At 51.1% G+C, this 18,098-nt stretch overlaps 4 protein-coding genes across 4 annotated transcripts; 2 read left to right on the plus strand and 2 right to left on the minus strand.

The window, feature by feature from the left end:
- Positions 1–10,532: 10,532 nt before the first annotated feature.
- COL26b_010491 (uncharacterized protein) lies at positions 10,533–11,200 on the plus strand (the record flags this gene model as incomplete). The annotated part of the gene is made up of 2 exons (XM_053183189.1): positions 10,533–10,610; positions 10,661–11,200. The coding sequence occupies 2 exons, from the start codon at positions 10,533–10,535 to the stop codon at positions 11,198–11,200; spliced, it is 618 nt and encodes a 205-aa protein (XP_053032836.1).
- Positions 11,201–11,524: 324 nt separating this feature from the next.
- On the minus strand, positions 11,525–13,153 carry COL26b_010492 (uncharacterized protein; the record flags this gene model as incomplete). Its single annotated transcript, XM_053183190.1, has 4 exons — positions 11,525–12,091; positions 12,157–12,770; positions 12,822–12,936; positions 13,100–13,153. 4 exons carry the CDS (start codon positions 13,151–13,153, stop codon positions 11,525–11,527), a joined length of 1,350 nt encoding a protein of 449 aa, XP_053032837.1.
- A 2,239-nt stretch (positions 13,154–15,392) lies between these two features.
- COL26b_010493 (uncharacterized protein) lies at positions 15,393–16,229 on the plus strand (the record flags this gene model as incomplete). Its single annotated transcript, XM_053183191.1, has 1 exon — positions 15,393–16,229. The coding sequence occupies one exon, from the start codon at positions 15,393–15,395 to the stop codon at positions 16,227–16,229; it is 837 nt and encodes a 278-aa protein (XP_053032838.1).
- Positions 16,230–16,448: 219 nt separating this feature from the next.
- On the minus strand, positions 16,449–18,068 carry COL26b_010494 (uncharacterized protein; the record flags this gene model as incomplete). Its single annotated transcript, XM_053183192.1, has 1 exon — positions 16,449–18,068. The coding sequence occupies one exon, from the start codon at positions 18,066–18,068 to the stop codon at positions 16,449–16,451; it is 1,620 nt and encodes a 539-aa protein (XP_053032839.1).
- Between the last annotated feature and the right edge of the window lie 30 nt (positions 18,069–18,098).

Below are 18,098 nucleotides of genomic sequence, written 5' to 3' on the forward strand. Positions count from 1 at the left end.
ACAGGCCAGAAAGATGGTGAAGATTGCGAGGTGCATGACAGGCCTACCCATGGGTATTAACTGCAGCATTTCGCATTATCTGCTCTCATAAAGTCTGCAAAAAGGCCCGACAGACAACTTGACTCGGTCGTCCCCCACACGAAAGGTGCGAAGAACGAAGAGGATCAACGGAGCCGGGGCGCCACCGGCTTGGCAAACCGGTTTGCGCCCACCGGCACATGCCCACCGACCCGCACCGCCCTACCTCCGACATTCAAGACCCGCCGCCGTCACTCATAGCACCACTTGAGCACTTCATAGTTGGAATAAGAACAATTTGACAAAAGAGACCGTTCAAATATCGACAAGTTCGGTCACGCTCAATGAACCTTGGACTGTTGACCATTTGGTTTTATTACCCGATCGCATGATTAGCTAGGCCTTAATCATTAGACCGCTAAAGAAACTTTGGGGTTCAACGCAACTCGGAACTCTCGGACGGGACTATTCCAGACTAATTCACGATTGCAAAGGTGCACATAGCTTTACTACTGCACATGGGAATTCAACATGCGATTCCCAGTACCCCTACCCATGCGTCTCATGGGTCGAAAAGATCTTATCACCCGATAAACACTGGAAGAAGGGTAGCGCTTGACTTACACCCTTGGATTAAATACGGGGTGGGAACGCTTTTCATTACTACGAGCTCCTGGCTCTTTTCTCTCTGGAGGAATAATCACTAAAAAGACCATAAACTCCATCATGATATTGATACCGCTGGCAATCGTTCTCAGCGCGGCTGTAATATACGCTACAATTCGTGGGATATATCTCCTATGGTTTCATTCATTATCAAAGTATCCTGGACCTAGAATTGCTGCCGTATCCAATCTATGGTACATATACGCCTGGTATGCCTTCCTCTATGACTCTATGTAGCATCAGAATACGGCTGACCAGGAGGGCTCGGCTAGGCTTTCCGGAAGATATCCTTGGATAATTGAACAGCAATTTCAGATTTACGGTATCAAATTACGCACCACCTCTCGCGAAACCCCATGCTGACTAGAACAGGCGATGTTGTTAGAATTGCGCCAAACGATTTGGTGTTTCGTACACCACAGGCCTATAAAGACATTTATGGAAGCACCATTAGGCGGCGAGAGATCTTCGTCAAAACTGACATGCAAGACTTGTCAGAATTTACTGGGTTTCCTGACCTAGGTGTCGCCGCTGAGAGGAACCCCGAAACTCATGCTCAGGTTGCGCGTGCACTGCAACCATCCTTTAGCTCGCGCGTTCTCCAGGGCTGTCATGGTGTGATTCACCAGGTTGTTGACGAGTTTGTCACGCAACTTGAGAGACGGGGCGAAGTCAACTTAACAGAGGTAATTCCTCGAAGGTGACAACCACATAATTCGCACCGTTGACTTCAGCTAGTGGGTCGATTACTTCGCCCATGACATTTCCGGAGAGTTGGTGTATAACAGGGAGGCGAAGATCATGAAGTCCGGTGAGGCTCCAAGTTGACACTACAAGAAAGTAGTTGGCTAACTAACTTTTCCCATCATAGGAGATCCTACGCCGGATGTAATCGCATCGCGGAAGATGTCGTATCTGGGAGCAGTGATCGTGGCACTGAAACGGTTTCCACTCCTGAAGTTCCCTCTATTCGTCTGCTTGATTCCATGGGCTTTAGCATCGGGCATATCCACCTTCGGCAAAACTGTCCAAGGGTACGCACGCGCGCGGATTGCAAAAGGTGGCAAAGTCCGACATCTAGACCTCTTGGAACCCATCATACCCCTCGAGGGGTCAATCGTGTCACAAGAAAGCAAGAAGCGCAGCGACGACTGGATCGTTGCCCAAGCCAACTCACTCATGGCAGGAGCTTTGGGTCCGGTCACAAACGCAATTATTTCGTCAATTTTGCTTTTGTGCGATTCGCCGGAGACAATGAAGCGATTACAGGAAGAGGTTCGGACCACGTTCGAAAGCTACGACGACATCACAGTGGAGGCATGCCAGTCTGCATGTCCTTACCTTAATGCCGTAATTGAGGAGGATTTGCGTCTCGTGACACCAGCGCCGTTCGGCCTGCCAAGGTACAGCCCAGGTGCAGAAGTCGATGGTCATTTCGTACCCTCAGGGGTATGTTACTCGTATCCGTCCGTTTTGAGAGTCTGAGACTTACTGTGAACATAGGTCACTGTACAGACTTGCAACTTCGCGGCAGCTCGCAGCCCTGATTATTATTTCTTACCACGAGAGTTCCACCCCGAGAGATTCCTACAAGACACCCATCAATGGTATGATCGACGGTTCAGTAACGACACCAAGCACGCCGTCATGCCCTTTTCGATTGGCCCACGACGGTGCACTGGCGCAACCATTGCGTACACGGAGCTACGTCTTATACTTGCCAAGTTGGCATGGGCACTTGACGTAGAAATGTCTGCTTCGCGCAAGAAAGTGATCTGGGAAGAAGACGTGAAGGTTTATGCAACATATCGCTTCCCAAATGTGTGGATCAGATGCGAGAAGGCAAAATTGATACCTGTAGTTCTGTGAAGAGGCTGTACGATCGAGCCTATGTGCAATTAGCCTTGCAGATCTAGACTCGGTTTCAGAACAATTTTGAGCATGAAAAGCCTCCACGTCTTATATTTCGGTGGATGTTTCCTTGCAATTCTAATCAACATTGTCGGAGTAAATATCCGGGCCAGTCTAAAATCAATATTTCACCTCAAGAGAGCTGACAATGCCGATTTCCCGCGTCGACTTTTGTAATGCGGCAACTTGATAACAGTCAAAGACCTGATGGTGCCTGCACTGAAACGTTTTGGCCCAAGTGTATGACCACAATGTTATCTCGGGTGTCATTACGAGCTTGTTAGGTCGATGCTCTCTGCAAAGCCAGGGTGCGTCTACAATACATGCCACCGCAAGAGCTGGATCGTGTTTTGAAATGAACTCATGCACATTGCCATGCTGTCTTTCAATCAATCCTTCCAAAAGTCTTGAGCAAAGCTCACCTGATCTCCACTCATTGACACATTTCCGTTGATGAATCGCAGACCGTTCCCGAATGTGCTATCAGTCACGGTAGACCTCACTACTGAGGTATCAGTGTTGGCAATTGTGCCCAAGCACAAGTTTCCCGCAATTACTTTGGCTTTGTCACCAGTAAGGTTCCGGCGCCAGGTCAGATGGCTATCCAAGTCACCCTCTTCAGGCCCTGGTTTCGAACAGTGGTCCCCGCTTCTGGTCCTTGGCTCTATCTCCAGCAACAACTCGCGGGTTTGATTTGGCACGTTCAGGCCTTGGTCTAAATCAAGTTAGGGGATTGCGTCCAACTTCGTGATCAACAACGTAGTGTGGAAGGGAAACTCTACCATTGCGGTAAGTGGATGGTATCACACGACTTTGACCCATCTGGTTGCTCAAAAGCGCGATACTGTCTTTCAGCAGAACGTTGGTTTCCTCCCCAGTGGTCTTGACTTCCAGCAAAGCTTTGTGAGCCGTCGCGAGCTCTGTAGTTACCCCTTCCGTAGTGCCCACATGGGATATCCCCATTTGAATCAACAGATGGAGATTCGCCGTGTCAAGACGGCCCAACAGCTCGTCGAGTTTATTGTTTTTCCCCGTAGGATCCCTGAGCGCAAGGAGAATATTGTGCGTCTTACTGTTCCTTTGCTGCTGTTGTAAAGTTTTCAGAAGGGTTTCGATATCCACCAGAATACCTTCAATGTTCCTCAGTTGGTCTGCAATAAGGTTATTGTCGTCCAGACTAGGCGTTTGTCTAATAGACTGGAGGGTGCGGTCGGTGTTGCATAGAATGGAAGCAACGGTTTCGATCGTTTGAGGAGCGCTTCGGACATTCTTGATGGCGTTGACTACGCGCTCCGTGACCGCCATGACGGCACTCGCCAATCCGAGGACACTTGCTGTGGTCCCAATCGCTTCGGCCTAAACGTAACGTCAGAGTCCGGTTAGATACGAATTCAAGAAGCAGTAAGTTACGTACCATTGTTGATCAGCGTCTAATGTCCGCAAACATCTGCTGGATAAAGATGTATCGAGAATAGGCAGCGGCCATACCACTGCTCGTAGTTGTGATGAGGCTCTTCTCCCCGCACCTGCGTAGTTTCAGCCATTTCGCATGCAGGTCGCTTACGGTACCCGACGACCAGCCCGATGATTATTTACCACGTGATTGATGTCAGGTGAGACTTGCTTCCAAATTTGGGAGATTCTTGTCCGCGAAAGCTCATTCGTGAGCACCGTAATTCCGCGCGGGGACAGGCGCTCCCTCCTTCACCACGTTTTCGACCTGTGACACGCCCACTGCCCACACCCAAGAGTCGAATTTACCGAGATCACGGATGACTCAAGACGGTCATGAGTGCAGAGGGACACGGACAGACATTCCAGACCCCGTCACAGCCGTCGCGCCTGAATTCGTCGCACGCGATCTCTGGCTCGCACTTCGGAGATAACACCAGGCTACATCTGGGGGATGTCATTTACAATTTGTGTGGACGTAAGATGAAAATCGGGGAGTTCCACTAAGATATTGGGTCTAGCTAATACTGTTTCAATCTAGAAAAGCGCAAGTCGGACTCTTTAAGGGGCGTTGGGACCGACTTTACCGACGACGAGTTCTTGACGTATTTATCCGACACCGATCCCTGCGACAAGAAGGATGCCATCAAACAGGATAACCTACAATCATGGCAGACAGCCTTCAACGATCTGCTCGCCGAGGGCAAATTCCTCAATGACTGGCTTGACGACAATGGCTCCAGATCTATTTGGATACAGGACGAGACCGGAGTAGGCCATCCCATTTTATCGGCGAAAATGCTCGAGCATATCGATTCGTGTCCCAAGCGCCAAGACCTCTTGGTGGCTTACATTTTCTGTCATCAGCGACACAGTGTTGCGGATGTAGTAGGAGGTCTGGCGTATACCCTCCTCGTCCATCCCAGCCTCCAAGACACCGTTCTTCCGCAAATACAGAGATTGTTCTACAAGAGTATTAAGACTTGTCGAGAGGATGGATCACACTTCGGTCTATTTTCGCAAGTTCTACAGTTGACTCTAGAGACTGTTGGTCAAAATTCACCAACCAAGCGCGTTCTGCTTGTAGTGGATGGAGTGGGTTGTTTTCGCCCAGATCGCGACAGGAATAGCGAGACTTCACAACTCATGAAGCTGTTCAATAAGTTCCTCGGGAGCTACCGTACAATGAAACTGATGTTCACCACCACAGGCAGAGGGATTTCGCCGTGCCTCGAGGGTTTAGTTCTCACTGGTCCAGAGTTGCTCATAGGCCCTCCAAAAGTGGCCCAGGCTCTGGGTCTTACCGACGCGCTCAAAAAGGTCACATTTTTTGGCTACACAATACAGAAAGCGTACAACGAGCTGAAGGCATCCGCGACCAACGAAGAAGATCTATCATGGTTTGACCACTGCACCGTCACACAAAAATGGTTGCGAAAGCCTCGAGAGTTAGATACTCCTATACTGTGGTACCGAAGAAGGTCACAAGCGGCCCAATCTCCAAGTCAGCTGGCGTTGCATGTCGCAGAATTTCGCCCTATGCAGAGTCACGACATTAGGACATATCTTTCTTTGTTCTCTTTGTTGAATCCGCGTTCAACAACTTTCGATACCGTCGACCATGGTAGGATACACCCGTCTCGAATTCTTTGGAGTGTTTTTGCATTACTTCTTGTTTTGACTTGCCGTTCGGAGTCAGCAGTCGCACATTTTGTGGTTTCCCTTCCGTCGAACCACCGGCGTTCTTTCAAGATGTTCTGTGACGCTATGGAATGGGACCATGATCTGGTCATAACGACGCTTCCGGGGGGGGGCTTCCGGGAGTCAATCTTCATTTTACAGACAAACCAAGTTCCTTAGTGACGGCGATTTCTTGAGCTCCGGTCAGTTGGTCAAAGGTATTCTTGAGAAAGGAAGGCGACAAGCGTGTCAAATTACCCTCGTACTGGACGCTGTGGAAGTCGTGAAAGTGCAGGACTATCAACAGTTTCTGTCCTTTCTACAAAGCTGTGCAGTGCCCGTCCGGATTCTTTCGTGCGTCAATACTTCGATTCGACCCGAGTAGCAGAGTTGGAACGGGCCTCGCATCATCCGTGGGTTGATGAAATGACAGAATACGAAGGTCAGTCCCACGAATACTCTTCGTGACTTCCGCCGATACATATCCCCACTGAGTCTAACATCTATATAGAGTGTATACAGGGTTTCCGGAGTCAAGAAAGATATCAATATGGAATACCCGACGCATCCCCAGAAACCAATGATTGGCTTTGGAGCCATCGGCAATTTTTGAAATGGAAAGACTGCGGCGGTCTACTCTGGATTCGCGGCAAACCAGGAAGTGGCAAATCAGTTTTGGCCAAATCGATCAAGAAGAGCCTCCTTCGGTTAATACCGCCCATTCAGAGAGACACATCGGCACATTGTCCCATAGTTTACAGCTGGTTTTACACTTCAAGGGAGTCATCAAGTGACAGACAGCATGCGGCGATGCTGAGATCCCTCATTCGGAAAATCTTGGAGGAGAGCATCTCAATGTTTTGCACGATACGACATCAGCATCGATCCTTGATTTCCAACTACGGTCGTCCATGTTTATGGGACTTCAATACTCTTCAAGCGATTCTTGAATTGCTCTTGTCAGATTCGACTACTCCGGACATAGTAGCCGTCATAGACGGTCTAGATGAACCTGAGGACGATCGAATACACGGCCCATCAAGATCATCTGTTTTGGACATGTTACTAAGAATAACTGCCAAGTCGCCAAGGCGAGTTCGCACAGTCTTGCTCAGCAGACCTACACCCGAAATCATGAGCAGGCTCCGCTATACAAGGATATATCGCATTGTTACAGAGCAACATAACCATGTCGACATATCAGTCCTGATCGAAAGTGGCATCCGCAGACTCAATATAAATCCGAACAGCCTCAACACCGAGGAAGAAGATATGCGCCAATTACACAGCACATCCAATCATTCAATGTCACATCCACAAACAGGATATATGAATGATCTTCAGAAATATCTCAGCGACAAGGCACGCGGTGTCATTCTCTGGGTGGTCTTGGTCTTTGAACAGCTTGAGACGCTTTTCAGAAGCAGCTACGGCTTCACAATGAGTGATGTGAAAATATCACTTGACAAGTCACTTGCATTGAAACAGTTCTTTTTGCACGTCCAGCCCCAAAACCTTCAAGATCCCCAAGCTCGTCATCATCTTCTGAATGCCAGAAAGTTTCTTTCATGGATAGTCGGCTCGCGGAACAGAACAGAATTTCAACTCCGTGAGCTGTGGGAAGCAGTAGCGATTCCCATACCCGAAGACAGTCTTAATGGCCGTTCGCAGTTCTACAACACCGATGTGTCTGCTAGAACCATAAACGACCGAAGATTTCAAATTTGGGGTGACTGGGAGAAGTTCTCTCGAATTATCTTTCGTCATTGCGGATTTCTAGTGGAAATCGTGCCGGCAAACGGATTGATATCTCGATCTGCAATTCACGGCACTAGAGTCGACCCATCCGAAATTTCCTCTGCGTGGGTAGCTCAGCTATTTCATGATACTATCAGCACACTTCTTCAAAGCAGAGAAGTAAGCGGACAATTTTTCATCGACGCTAACGCCGCCAACGCAATGGTGCAGTCAGTATCTCACCAATATCTTGGTCTTGCCGTTCCGCAGCTGAATGCCCCTCCTATTCTGACACCAAATACTGAAGGCAGCAGGGGAGCACTGGACGCCATTTTGACGTCCTCTAGAACGTCCGATGGTAGAGCTCTCGACCTTTTAGCAACGAATGCCCTTTGGAAAGCAAGGTCAATGCTTCGATTTGCTCTGGAAATGGTCATGCAGAATTATGCCCTTGATTCAATGATGGATACTCTGGCAAATGTCGATCGAGGCCCAATGAGCCCAGACCATCGTCTGGTTGTCTGCTGGTCCGCAGATCTCTGCTTCACGCCGGACACTTCCAAGACAGAGATCCGCACAATCGTGCTTACTTTCTGCCTTTCCGGTAGACACGACATTCTTGAAGCCATATCTCGACAAGTACAGAACTTCAAAGAAAACTACCGGTATGAATGCGGTCAAAGATTTGAGTTCAGCAGATTTGTGGAGATCATCAAAGCCGTCATCGAATGTGTAGGGCATTTGAATTCTACTCATCTTAAAGCTTGCACCGATCGCAGTTGCTGTCTTGGGTGGCTTTGCATCCAACGGAACCATCTATCTGATAACGATTTGAAGGAAGATGCCATCAAAGCTGGTATTCGCAACCTTAATGAAGTTTTCATGGTGGACGCAGGTGCGGGAGCTTTACCCGGAAACATCACTCGCCTCGGCAGCGGCGTTTTCAGCTCTGACCAGACTGGATCAGTTATGCGAGCCGTCCATGAAGCAGTGAATTTAGCAAAACAATACTCAGCATATCACAGGTGGGATTTGGAGGAGCGCTTCTCACACTCCTCAGCCTTCTCAGAAGGCAACGAATTCCCTCAAGATCAAAGCAACGGGAAGTAGACACATGACACGTCGCAATTAGCATGCAATTGCAAAGCAGGTCAATAGAAATGAAAGGCTTCAAGGCCATTTGTCAGCTATGCTACAACTTACGAGCAAACAAAAATATACGTCATGCACCCGAAACTTCAGGTACAACGTACCATAGAGATTCGACCGTCTCTTCCATGGACATGAAGGAAGCAATAAACTTCGCAATTCATGTTTGTTGCATATCTGCCTATTATAGTCACATGAAAAAAATAAAGGCTAAGGGAGTGAGGTAGGCTTGAGAATCTCTTGGCAGCCTCTAGATAGGCAGCAGATTGCCGAAGCTGTTTCCAGAGCCAAGATGCGAAATTCAGCCGGAGCATATTGATGAGCACCGTCGCTAGAAGTTTCGCACTATCTCGGAATGGCCGTCTGTTGACCTGTCACTTATAGGGCTGGATCATGACCCCCACCTATGTACCTATGGGCCAACCGCCCTTCCAGGGTGCTGTCTGGGAATAGCGGCATGCCAACGGGATCGGCCGCTGCCGAAAGATTAAGCGATAGAGATGAGCGGGGCGCCATGAGTATCTTGGTAGCAGGATGGGTGATAGAATAGAACCCCAATCTGCTTGGGATTCTTGTGAACCTCCTCCTTTTTCCCTAGATATTCCATCTTATCATCGATTTGTCGCCCTCGTGCCGATGGAACTCCTTGACCCGTCATCGTACAGTGTGCCGAAGAAGCCACATGAAGCTGACAGACGCACTTCTCTTACGTCCGGTAGAATGGGACCCTTAGAATTGTGTAGCCTCTATCAAATCATTACCAAGACCGCTACTGGGTAATAATTACGCGAAGCCGAGACCGAAGAAAAGAGCAGTACACGGGACCAATTCTGCGCACGATGGAACTTGACCTCTTTCCCTTCCCCTGGAATGGAGGTTCAGCCTAACAAGGCGCCGTATTCATATCGAACTGACAATTACGGCAGAAGGCACGCCATAATACTGAGAATTCATCGGATACTGACTTGACACGCCCCGGGATGGACGGGAACTAGTCTTTATCAGTCCACAGGGGCATGCCGCAACTTGTCATGGCTCTTGGTGCACAGACTCTCTGAAGGTCCCGGTGTTGGCGCAGTACAATACACAGGGAGAGGGAGCGAATGAATATACGCGTATCCTGGCAATGGGACCAGTGGGGTTTTTTAACAAAGTTTAAGCTGTTAGTTGCCAGAATTCATCCCATTGTCTCTCTGGGCGGGGATCCACCTTAGATTGCTTCCCACTTCAGCTGTCACAGATTTAGAATGCCATCGATCATGACTCCAGTCGTACATTGACCAAAATCCTTCTTCGACTTTCACATCCACTGCTATTCTTCGCATTAGCCTTGAGACAAGCAAGAAACAGCGCGAGAATTTCCGCACATATCCCGACTTGACTTCGCAGAATTCGTTCTAGGGTCAAAGCTACAACCAATGTGTGAAGATGTCCCCATCTGGTTCCCTGAGTCACAAACCTGTCACTAACCTCCAAGTGAGTCGCCAGGCATGAACTGACTTCGGCGGGGCCGTCTCCCCATGTTCTAAAATCAGTACAGGATATTCTGGTTGTGTTCCTAATCCACAGACCCCCCGCACTACCCCTAAGAGACATTCTAACTGGATGAACTGCATAGTACTCTTGGCTAAAGAAGGCTAAGTTAGGAAAAACTACCCAGTTTCAAGAGCTCTGCCCAGTAGGACGCCCTGCTTCAGCGGATTACGACTTTAATGAGATTGCTTGTACGGTTGGCAACTCATCCTATCCTTGGAGTATGTCATAGACGGCAATCAGTCGGTATATAACATTTGGACTCTGTTCGCATTTTAGAGTTATCTCGATGCCCCAAACACCCGTCACTCATTTCTTTTGACCTTCGCGCAGCTCTCGCGCAGCTACCACCTAATATCTGACCATATTCAATCTTTTAGCTCAATATGCTTTTCCAACACCTTTGCGCTTTTCTGCTCGCGGTCATTCCGCTGACCTCCGCGGCAGTTATCCGTCCGTTCGCTGTGAGTATCCATCAGCTCTAATCGACAACCGGTCGCTGACAAAAACACAGAAAAACAACGCCTACTGGGTGGACGTCACAAAGTCTCGAGGCGGCCAGGTGTGGGACTTTGCCGTCTACGGCGACGGGTACGCCAAATTCGACGACGACGGCGACCGCAAGAACCTCGACTACGTGGAGGTCGACACCACAGCCAAGCGCCTGACCGTCCACAACGCCCAGAACGCGTTCGATACCACCAAGCCGCGTCTCAAGATGCGCGAGGTCCTCAAGGAGTGCTGGACGATGGCATCCCTTCAGCCGGCCGAGCTGAAGGAAGTGGCGGCCACCTGGATCCAAAACGAAGACATGAACAAGGCCCTCGCGGACTGCCGCACGGAGTTGAACAAGGGCCCCAGGGGAAATTTCGAGGTGTCGGCTACGGACGGCGGCAGCGCTCAGAAGGCATGCTGGGCCAGACTCGGAAAGACCATCTTTGCCGCTTCCATCACGGGCGCTATTGCGGACTTCGACATCAACAAGAAACTTGTCAAGATGGAGGTGACAAACTCGTGGACAGGAGATGACCTCCTCTTTACTTTCTCTGCTTAATGGGTGATGGCGGACAACGTATAGAGACCCATGAAACAAAACCAAGAGGTCTGCGGTAGAGATTCCTGGAGCAGTCTTCAAGTAGTTGCAATATACCCAACAGACCCTTTCACTCGTATCCGCTGCTCGTATCATGATCTTTATCTTCTCTTCGACGGAAAGACTGTCTTCTCATCAGAGCACTGTGGACATTGGCAAATCTTGCCTCGCTTATATTTGTTGTCGCATTTGACGGCAACGAAGAAATAAACCACATCTGCGTGCGTGGAATCATAGAGACAAAATATAAGAACAATGTTTTGAATATTTTTAAACTTGGTATCTTTACAACATCATTGCCACCGCCAAACCGAAGCCAACCAGGCTTCCCATAGCATCAACCCGAGCGCCGGCCGCAGTAGGCAGCGACGGCGTGCTCGTTGTAGTCGTTCCATTACGGCCACGAGTCCCGGTGGGAGCAGGCGGTGTCGGGGTCGACGTGTCAATCAATAAAGTTGTCGGCACGGTCATGACAGTAGTCGGAGGCAGGATAGCCGAGCCATCATCACTGGTAACCGGCGCTGCGGTGGGAGCCGAGGTAGGCGCCGAGTCCGGAGCGGAGATGGGTACGGACGCAGGCACTGAACTTGGGGCTGCACTCGGCTTCGCAGAGGCTACCGGCTTTGAAGGCTGGGCCGAAACGGGCGTTGTCACGTTCAGCTCGGTATTCCACGTCGCGAGAACACACTGCTTCATGAGATCGTTGTCCGTGTAGCTGTTGCCGGACTTCTTCGGCGTCAAGCTGAGGACGTAGTCGGTGCCGAAGCTGCCGGCGGCCCACCCGACGAGGCCAATGAACACGTCCGAGTTCTGGTTGATGAAGGTGTTCTGCGCGCAGAAAGCCGTGAAGCACTGGTATATGTCAGCCCTATGCTCTCGGTTGCGTCGATCATACGGGAAAATCATCTGAAACTTACCGAAGAATCACTCGAGGCTCCTGTCTCGCTGACCAGCCCCTTACGGCCCTTGGACCGCAGATACTCAGCAACAGTCCTGAAACTCTCCACATTATCCGTCGTGCACGGCTTGTGCGTGCCGCTGTTGTCCTCGTCCAGGTACTTGTGCACGTCGATGATGAGGTTGTCGGTAGTGCCGTCGGGGTTCGTGATGGCCATCAACGCATCCGCGCTGCCGCTGCTGACGAGGAACTCGGCCGAGTTGAAGTTGGTGCCGGGCAGCAGGATCATCTGCTTCGTTGCGCCGGCTCCGCGAATCGCCGTGACGACCTTCTGGCAAGTCGCGGCCCAGATCTTGACGTCGAGGTCGTGGGGCTCGTTCATGAGCTCGAAGACGACCTTCTCGTTGTCCTTGTACTTCGTCGCCAGCTGCGTCCACAGAGACACGAACTGGTCGTCCGTCGGTCCTCCCTGCCCGATGATGCCGCCGTTCCATCGCGCGAAGTTGTGGATGTCGAGCATACAGTAGGCGCCGGTCGCGAGGCACTTTTGCATTACTTGATCGTATTTTCCCAGGTTGCCGGCGTTGAGGGTGCCTCCGAGCTGATTGTTGACGAGGAACTGCCAGCCGACGGCTGAGTGGTGTTAGTGGGATGATCATCCATCGCAGACTTAAGGGTGCATACGCAGGCGGAACATGTTAAGCTTGTCATCGTTGGCAAAGTGATTCATCTGACCCTCGCCATCACCGCCGCCGAGAGAGCTGAGAGGCAGCTGGGTCTTGCCGGTAGGGCAGCTTCCCTGTCATGGATCGTCAGCACCCATCATCAACACCAGACCTAACGTCATGACTTACATCGATCTCACAACCAAAGTCACCACCGGATATCGCAACTCCCTACAAGCCAAAGTATTAGCTGTCGTCCCATGTCTCGCAGATCATATGACTTGCCAAGAACTGCACCCTGGCGACCGCCGCCGCCGCCAACCCCAAAAGCGTGAGTGTCTTCGAGACCATATTCGAACCTGAGCGAATGAAAAGAAGCGAATGTGAAAGTAGACGGTTACTGGGTAACCAAAAAGAAGGGATTCAATCCGAAGAATGAAAAGAAAAGAAACAGCGCGTGGCCTGGAAGAAGCGAAGGTACAGACGCAAAAGGGGCCTTGGTGTTGCAGCAAACTCCCAAAAGGAGAACCAAAGGTTGTTCGCAAATGGGACGGGCGGCGAGCCGCATTACATATTCCTCTCCTTGCCCCTCGGTGGGATGACCATGGAACACCCACGCATAAGAATCGATCACAGGGAAAATGCTCGTGCACCCAAGAATAGCAGCTTCCATACGACCATCATTTGCTGACGGGGACGGCAGAGAGTGGATATTGTTGGCTCCTGTCCCCCAATCGTGCGCACCCGGACTGAGCGAACAGAGAGAGAAAAGCCAAGCCCCAGGCATGCCATCTGATTGATGGTCGTTTCTGTGCGACAGATTCATGCGGCGAGCGCCACGAAGCCCGGTCGGACGAGGGCCTGCATCAGACGGTGGGAGTTTCATGTGCGGGCACCAAAGCCAGGGGATCCCGCGGGTCCTTCCCCAGGGCGAATACCACCTTAGCAAGTCGAAAGAAGACCAGACTAGACCTTTTTCTCTCTCTTCTGCACTGACGGGTTGCCGAAGCAGTGGCACACTGCCCACATTGTGTGGAAATCAAGCGATTGGCGATAGGGCTCGCGGGGGATTCGACGCCATGGATGGATCTTGGGGACGGTCTTGAGCCTTGGCCGGAGAGTGCGACTTCAAGCAGGTTAGATCATGAGCTGCGGGAGAGCGAAAAGATGTGCCTAGAGGCGCTGGGGTCTCGGGCTGGCCGGGGTGCAGCAGGATGACCCGCCGGTGCGGCGAGTCGAGCGTTCCAAGTCAACGGTTTGCAATTGAATGCGGCTTAGATTCGATTGCTGCGAATGGAAGTTGCAAACGGCGTCAGCCCCAATGCGCCACTTCAATGTCACTGTGATTTGAAGGATGATGGGCGATCAATCGAAGATGTTCATGCTGAGCGCGCGATGGGCTCAGCTGACTCAGTGACAGAAGAGCGAGAACATGAGCCAAGAGACGATTGAATCAACAAACGGCAGCCGATTCTCGGGCCGATGGCGTTGGTCGTATTGCTCGGGATGTTTGCTTCGTGATTATAAACGACGTCACACGGCAGCATCGCAAAGTGACCTTGCGTTCATCGTGACCTCTTGTCATGGATACGTCTTCTTGTCAGCTCCATTCTGGCACGAGCCTGAAGTGCAACGGCGCGAGCACTGATAACTAAATTGCGGGTGTTGGTCGACATCCAGGGGCAGCCCAGCAAGCCACGAGAGCCTCTAAAACTAGGGCGCCGCCGCTAGAGAGGGTTCAAAGACACACATGGCGTTTAAAATGTCCGTGACAGCCGACACATCGTTACGCTCGTCGGTTTCTCTGCTTTGTCTCGCAACAGCTCGTATTGAAGACTGTAACGGCGCCATTTGTGGCCTTCGAGAAAGTGACCTGTTGTGCTATGCTGTGTTGCCAGAGGGAGAACTCTCCGCATCCGAGGCGTTCGGGAAACTTTGCCGACGCGTGTCCCAACGGCTCGAACCCCCTGGCATGCAATCAACGCCAGACCGAATGAGAAGATCTTGATCGTCTGATGAAAAGAAAAAAATCTTCCGAAACTAGGGGCACCGACGGGATGGATGCAGTTGATCCTGATGGATGGATTCGTCGAGAAGACGCCCAAAGCGGCAATGATGAAGGGGAAATGGCGGGCACGTCGCAGGTGAAGCAATTTTGGCTGGTCAGACATTTCCTCAAGCCACGCGACGACCCCTCCATCTCTTGATTAGTAAGTCATTTCCGGTGTCTTTCGAGATGCAGGCCCACTTGGCGTTTGAGGTTTCTGTTTCTGTTGTTCATTCATGTTGAGATGTTTCCCATCTTCGAATCTGAAAGATGCCAAGAGGCCATTTCCTTGCAAGTACTCTTCAGCAGAATTCTGTTGCTCTTCTTCGTAAGGATCACCGATAGCGGACTGCGTCCTACTCGTCGCAATGGTTGTCTCCAATGGTATCATAGTGGGGCGCGCGGGGAATGTAATGAACACAAAGATAAATACCAGATGAAAGTAGCATGATGACTTCATGAATTAGAAACAACGTCAATTCGCATATTCTTCGACTGTCATCAAGAGCTAAACTCAACAATCTTCAAATCAAACATCTCAAAATGGCTTCCTCAAAGCAGAATCCGCCCCTCCTTGATCATATCGTCATCCTCTTACCCCACCAAGTCCTCGCCAACCTCCCACCCTGGCTCTCGGACGAATTCACCATCCTGACCGGCGGCCGCCATGCCGATGGCCGCACCGAGAACAAGCTTGTAATCTTCGCCGACGGGACCTACCTGGAGCTCATCTCCTTCGTCGAGGGTATCAGCCCGGAAGAACGGCTCAAGCACAAATGGGGCGCGAAGAAGGATGGAACCATCATCGACTGGGCCTACTCTCTCGTCGACGAGTCTGGCTTCTCCGCGATCCAAAAGCGAGTGAACGCCGCGCAATTCCTGGCATCGTACGACGACCCCGTCCCGGGCGGCCGGATCAGACCGGACGGCGAGGAGCTGAAGTGGGCCGTTGCGCTGCCCGGGCCGGAGGGAAAAGTGGAGCGGGGCGAGTTGCCGTTCTGGTGCTTCGACCGGACGCCGCGCAAGTTGCGGGTGCCGGATCATGTTGAAAAGAATGTGACGCATCCCAGCCACGCACTGGGAGTTCACTCGGTTGAGGTTGATGTCAGCAGTGAGGACTTCAAGAAGGCGTATGCTGGTATTATCGGACAGCCCGGGCAGGGAGAGAATAGCGGCACGTGGGCATTTGACGTTCCGATTCGCCAGTTCGAGGACCCCAGACATATTCAAGTGACTGTTTCTGAAGGGAAGTCACTTGAGGGATCTATTCGTCTGGCGTTGTACACCGCTAAGGGCACAGAGAAACGCGAAATTCGTGGAGATCTCGGAGCCGGCGTGTCAGTGAAGATCGATCTGATCCCAGTCTCTGGTAGTGCTTGATTATTATACAGAGGTACTTGGAAACTCAAATTCACGACTAAACTGACTATCAATACACTGTACCATGATGTATACCGCATCAAACTACGTCCCTCTAGCTGGCTCCGTCACCGCAATTCAACAGGGATCAGTCTTTTCAATCCCTCCGACGACCACTTAATGCTGGCAATGATGAAATATGTGATAAGTAATCGAAATTTGGAGTGAAATCATTGGCTATTACCGCCCAGACAGAGCTCCAAGTCCGCTCACCTCCACCTTGTCATATGTTCTTACAAGGCTCGTGGTTCCCGGCCCGGATTCAACCCAATTACCATGAACCTGGCCCTTGGTCTTGAACGGCAGTTGCACGATCGCCACGGGCTTCTCAAAGCTTCTGGTATCCAACACCACCAGCTCACTTCCATCCACGTCATGATGATGAACCATCCCCAAGACCCAGCCGTCACCCTCGGATGCTTCGTTCGATCGCGGGATGAAAATAGGCTCTTCCACAGTACAGTTCGGCCCGGGGTCAAACAGGATCTCCTTGCCTTCGTGCTTTCCTGACTTACTCACGAGCATGTACCCGTTCAACCCAACGGGTAGGATCGGCGGAGCGGAAGATGCCTTGTTTGACATGATGACAGGCAAAAAGATGTTGTTGTATGATTGCGTTTGGAATCGCTCATCAATCCGTGCCATCTCGCCCGGTAGGTCAACGATCACCGTGGGGTCAACCGTCTTGGTCTTCGTAGGCTGGCTCAAGTCAATGGACCACCGCACGTAATCAGCCTTCATATCGCCGAACGGGTTTCCCTCCGTAGGCGTTTCGAACATTGGAAAGGGGCTGTACATCATTCTCGAAGACTCCATGGAGATCTTGACGCTGTTCGCACCTTCATCCCACTCTTCCCAGGCTCCGGCAGTGTGCAGAAGCATGGCGTGCTCCCAGTGATACACGCGATACTCGCCGGGGCTCCAGCCTGCCGGCAGTCGACTTGACGCGCGTCGCGGAACAACCACGAAGGTTGCAGGGCGATCTCTCTTGTACTGCCAATGATGGCCTCCAGCCTTCATCTGAGTCTCGTCGGCATCGTACGGCCACAGGACTAGGATGATGAAGTTCTCCGTGATGGCACAGTCGTGTATGAAAGCCAGCCAAGGCGACTTCACCCACTGCTCGTCGCGGACTTTGCCCTCTTTGTCAAGGGTGTAGATTACAATGTCGTCCGTGCAAAGTCCTTTAGCTTCGTAACCGAACACAACCAGCTTGTTGGTATACGGATCAAACTTTGGGTGCGCAGAGAATGTCAAGCCTGGGGACTTGAACGGGTCGTAACCCAGGGTTTCGAGAGTGTTGGGGTCGATCTCATATGGCAGCGCCGATTCCTTGAGGGCCAGAAGCTTGCCTGCCCAAAAGACAAGGTTTGTGTTGGCTGTTGAGTCGATGGCAGCCCGAACACATGGGTGGTGAGAGAAAGGATTGCGGTAAAGACCAAAGAGTCGCTTTTTGGCATGTCTTTCCAGTCGGAGACGCTCAGTGTCGACGTATCGTATTTTCAAGTCGACACGACCATCTTGAATCCGGAACGCGCAAACGTTGCCGTCCCCCTCGATAGGTGGATTTTCTTCGGGAGGAGGGTAAAAAGGGTCGACGAGGATACGATAGAAGGTGCCGCTGAGTTGGCTAGGGATCTTCCCAAAGACGGGAAGGTCTTCAACCTCACCCTCAAAACGTCCTTTGACGCCGTGATCTGATGGTCTCAAGTGGCGAGACCAAGCTGATTCGAGGCCAAAGACCTGGTTGGCACCGTTGGCACCGTTGGCGCCGTTGGTTTTCAGGTGTTTTTGTTCCATGATAGAGAAAGTTCTCCAGACTTGACTTGG

This window comes from Colletotrichum chrysophilum, assembly GCF_026319265.1.
Source record: "Colletotrichum chrysophilum strain AFK26 chromosome Unknown scaffold_113, whole genome shotgun sequence".
Classification (NCBI taxonomy): domain Eukaryota; kingdom Fungi; phylum Ascomycota; class Sordariomycetes; order Glomerellales; family Glomerellaceae; genus Colletotrichum; species Colletotrichum chrysophilum.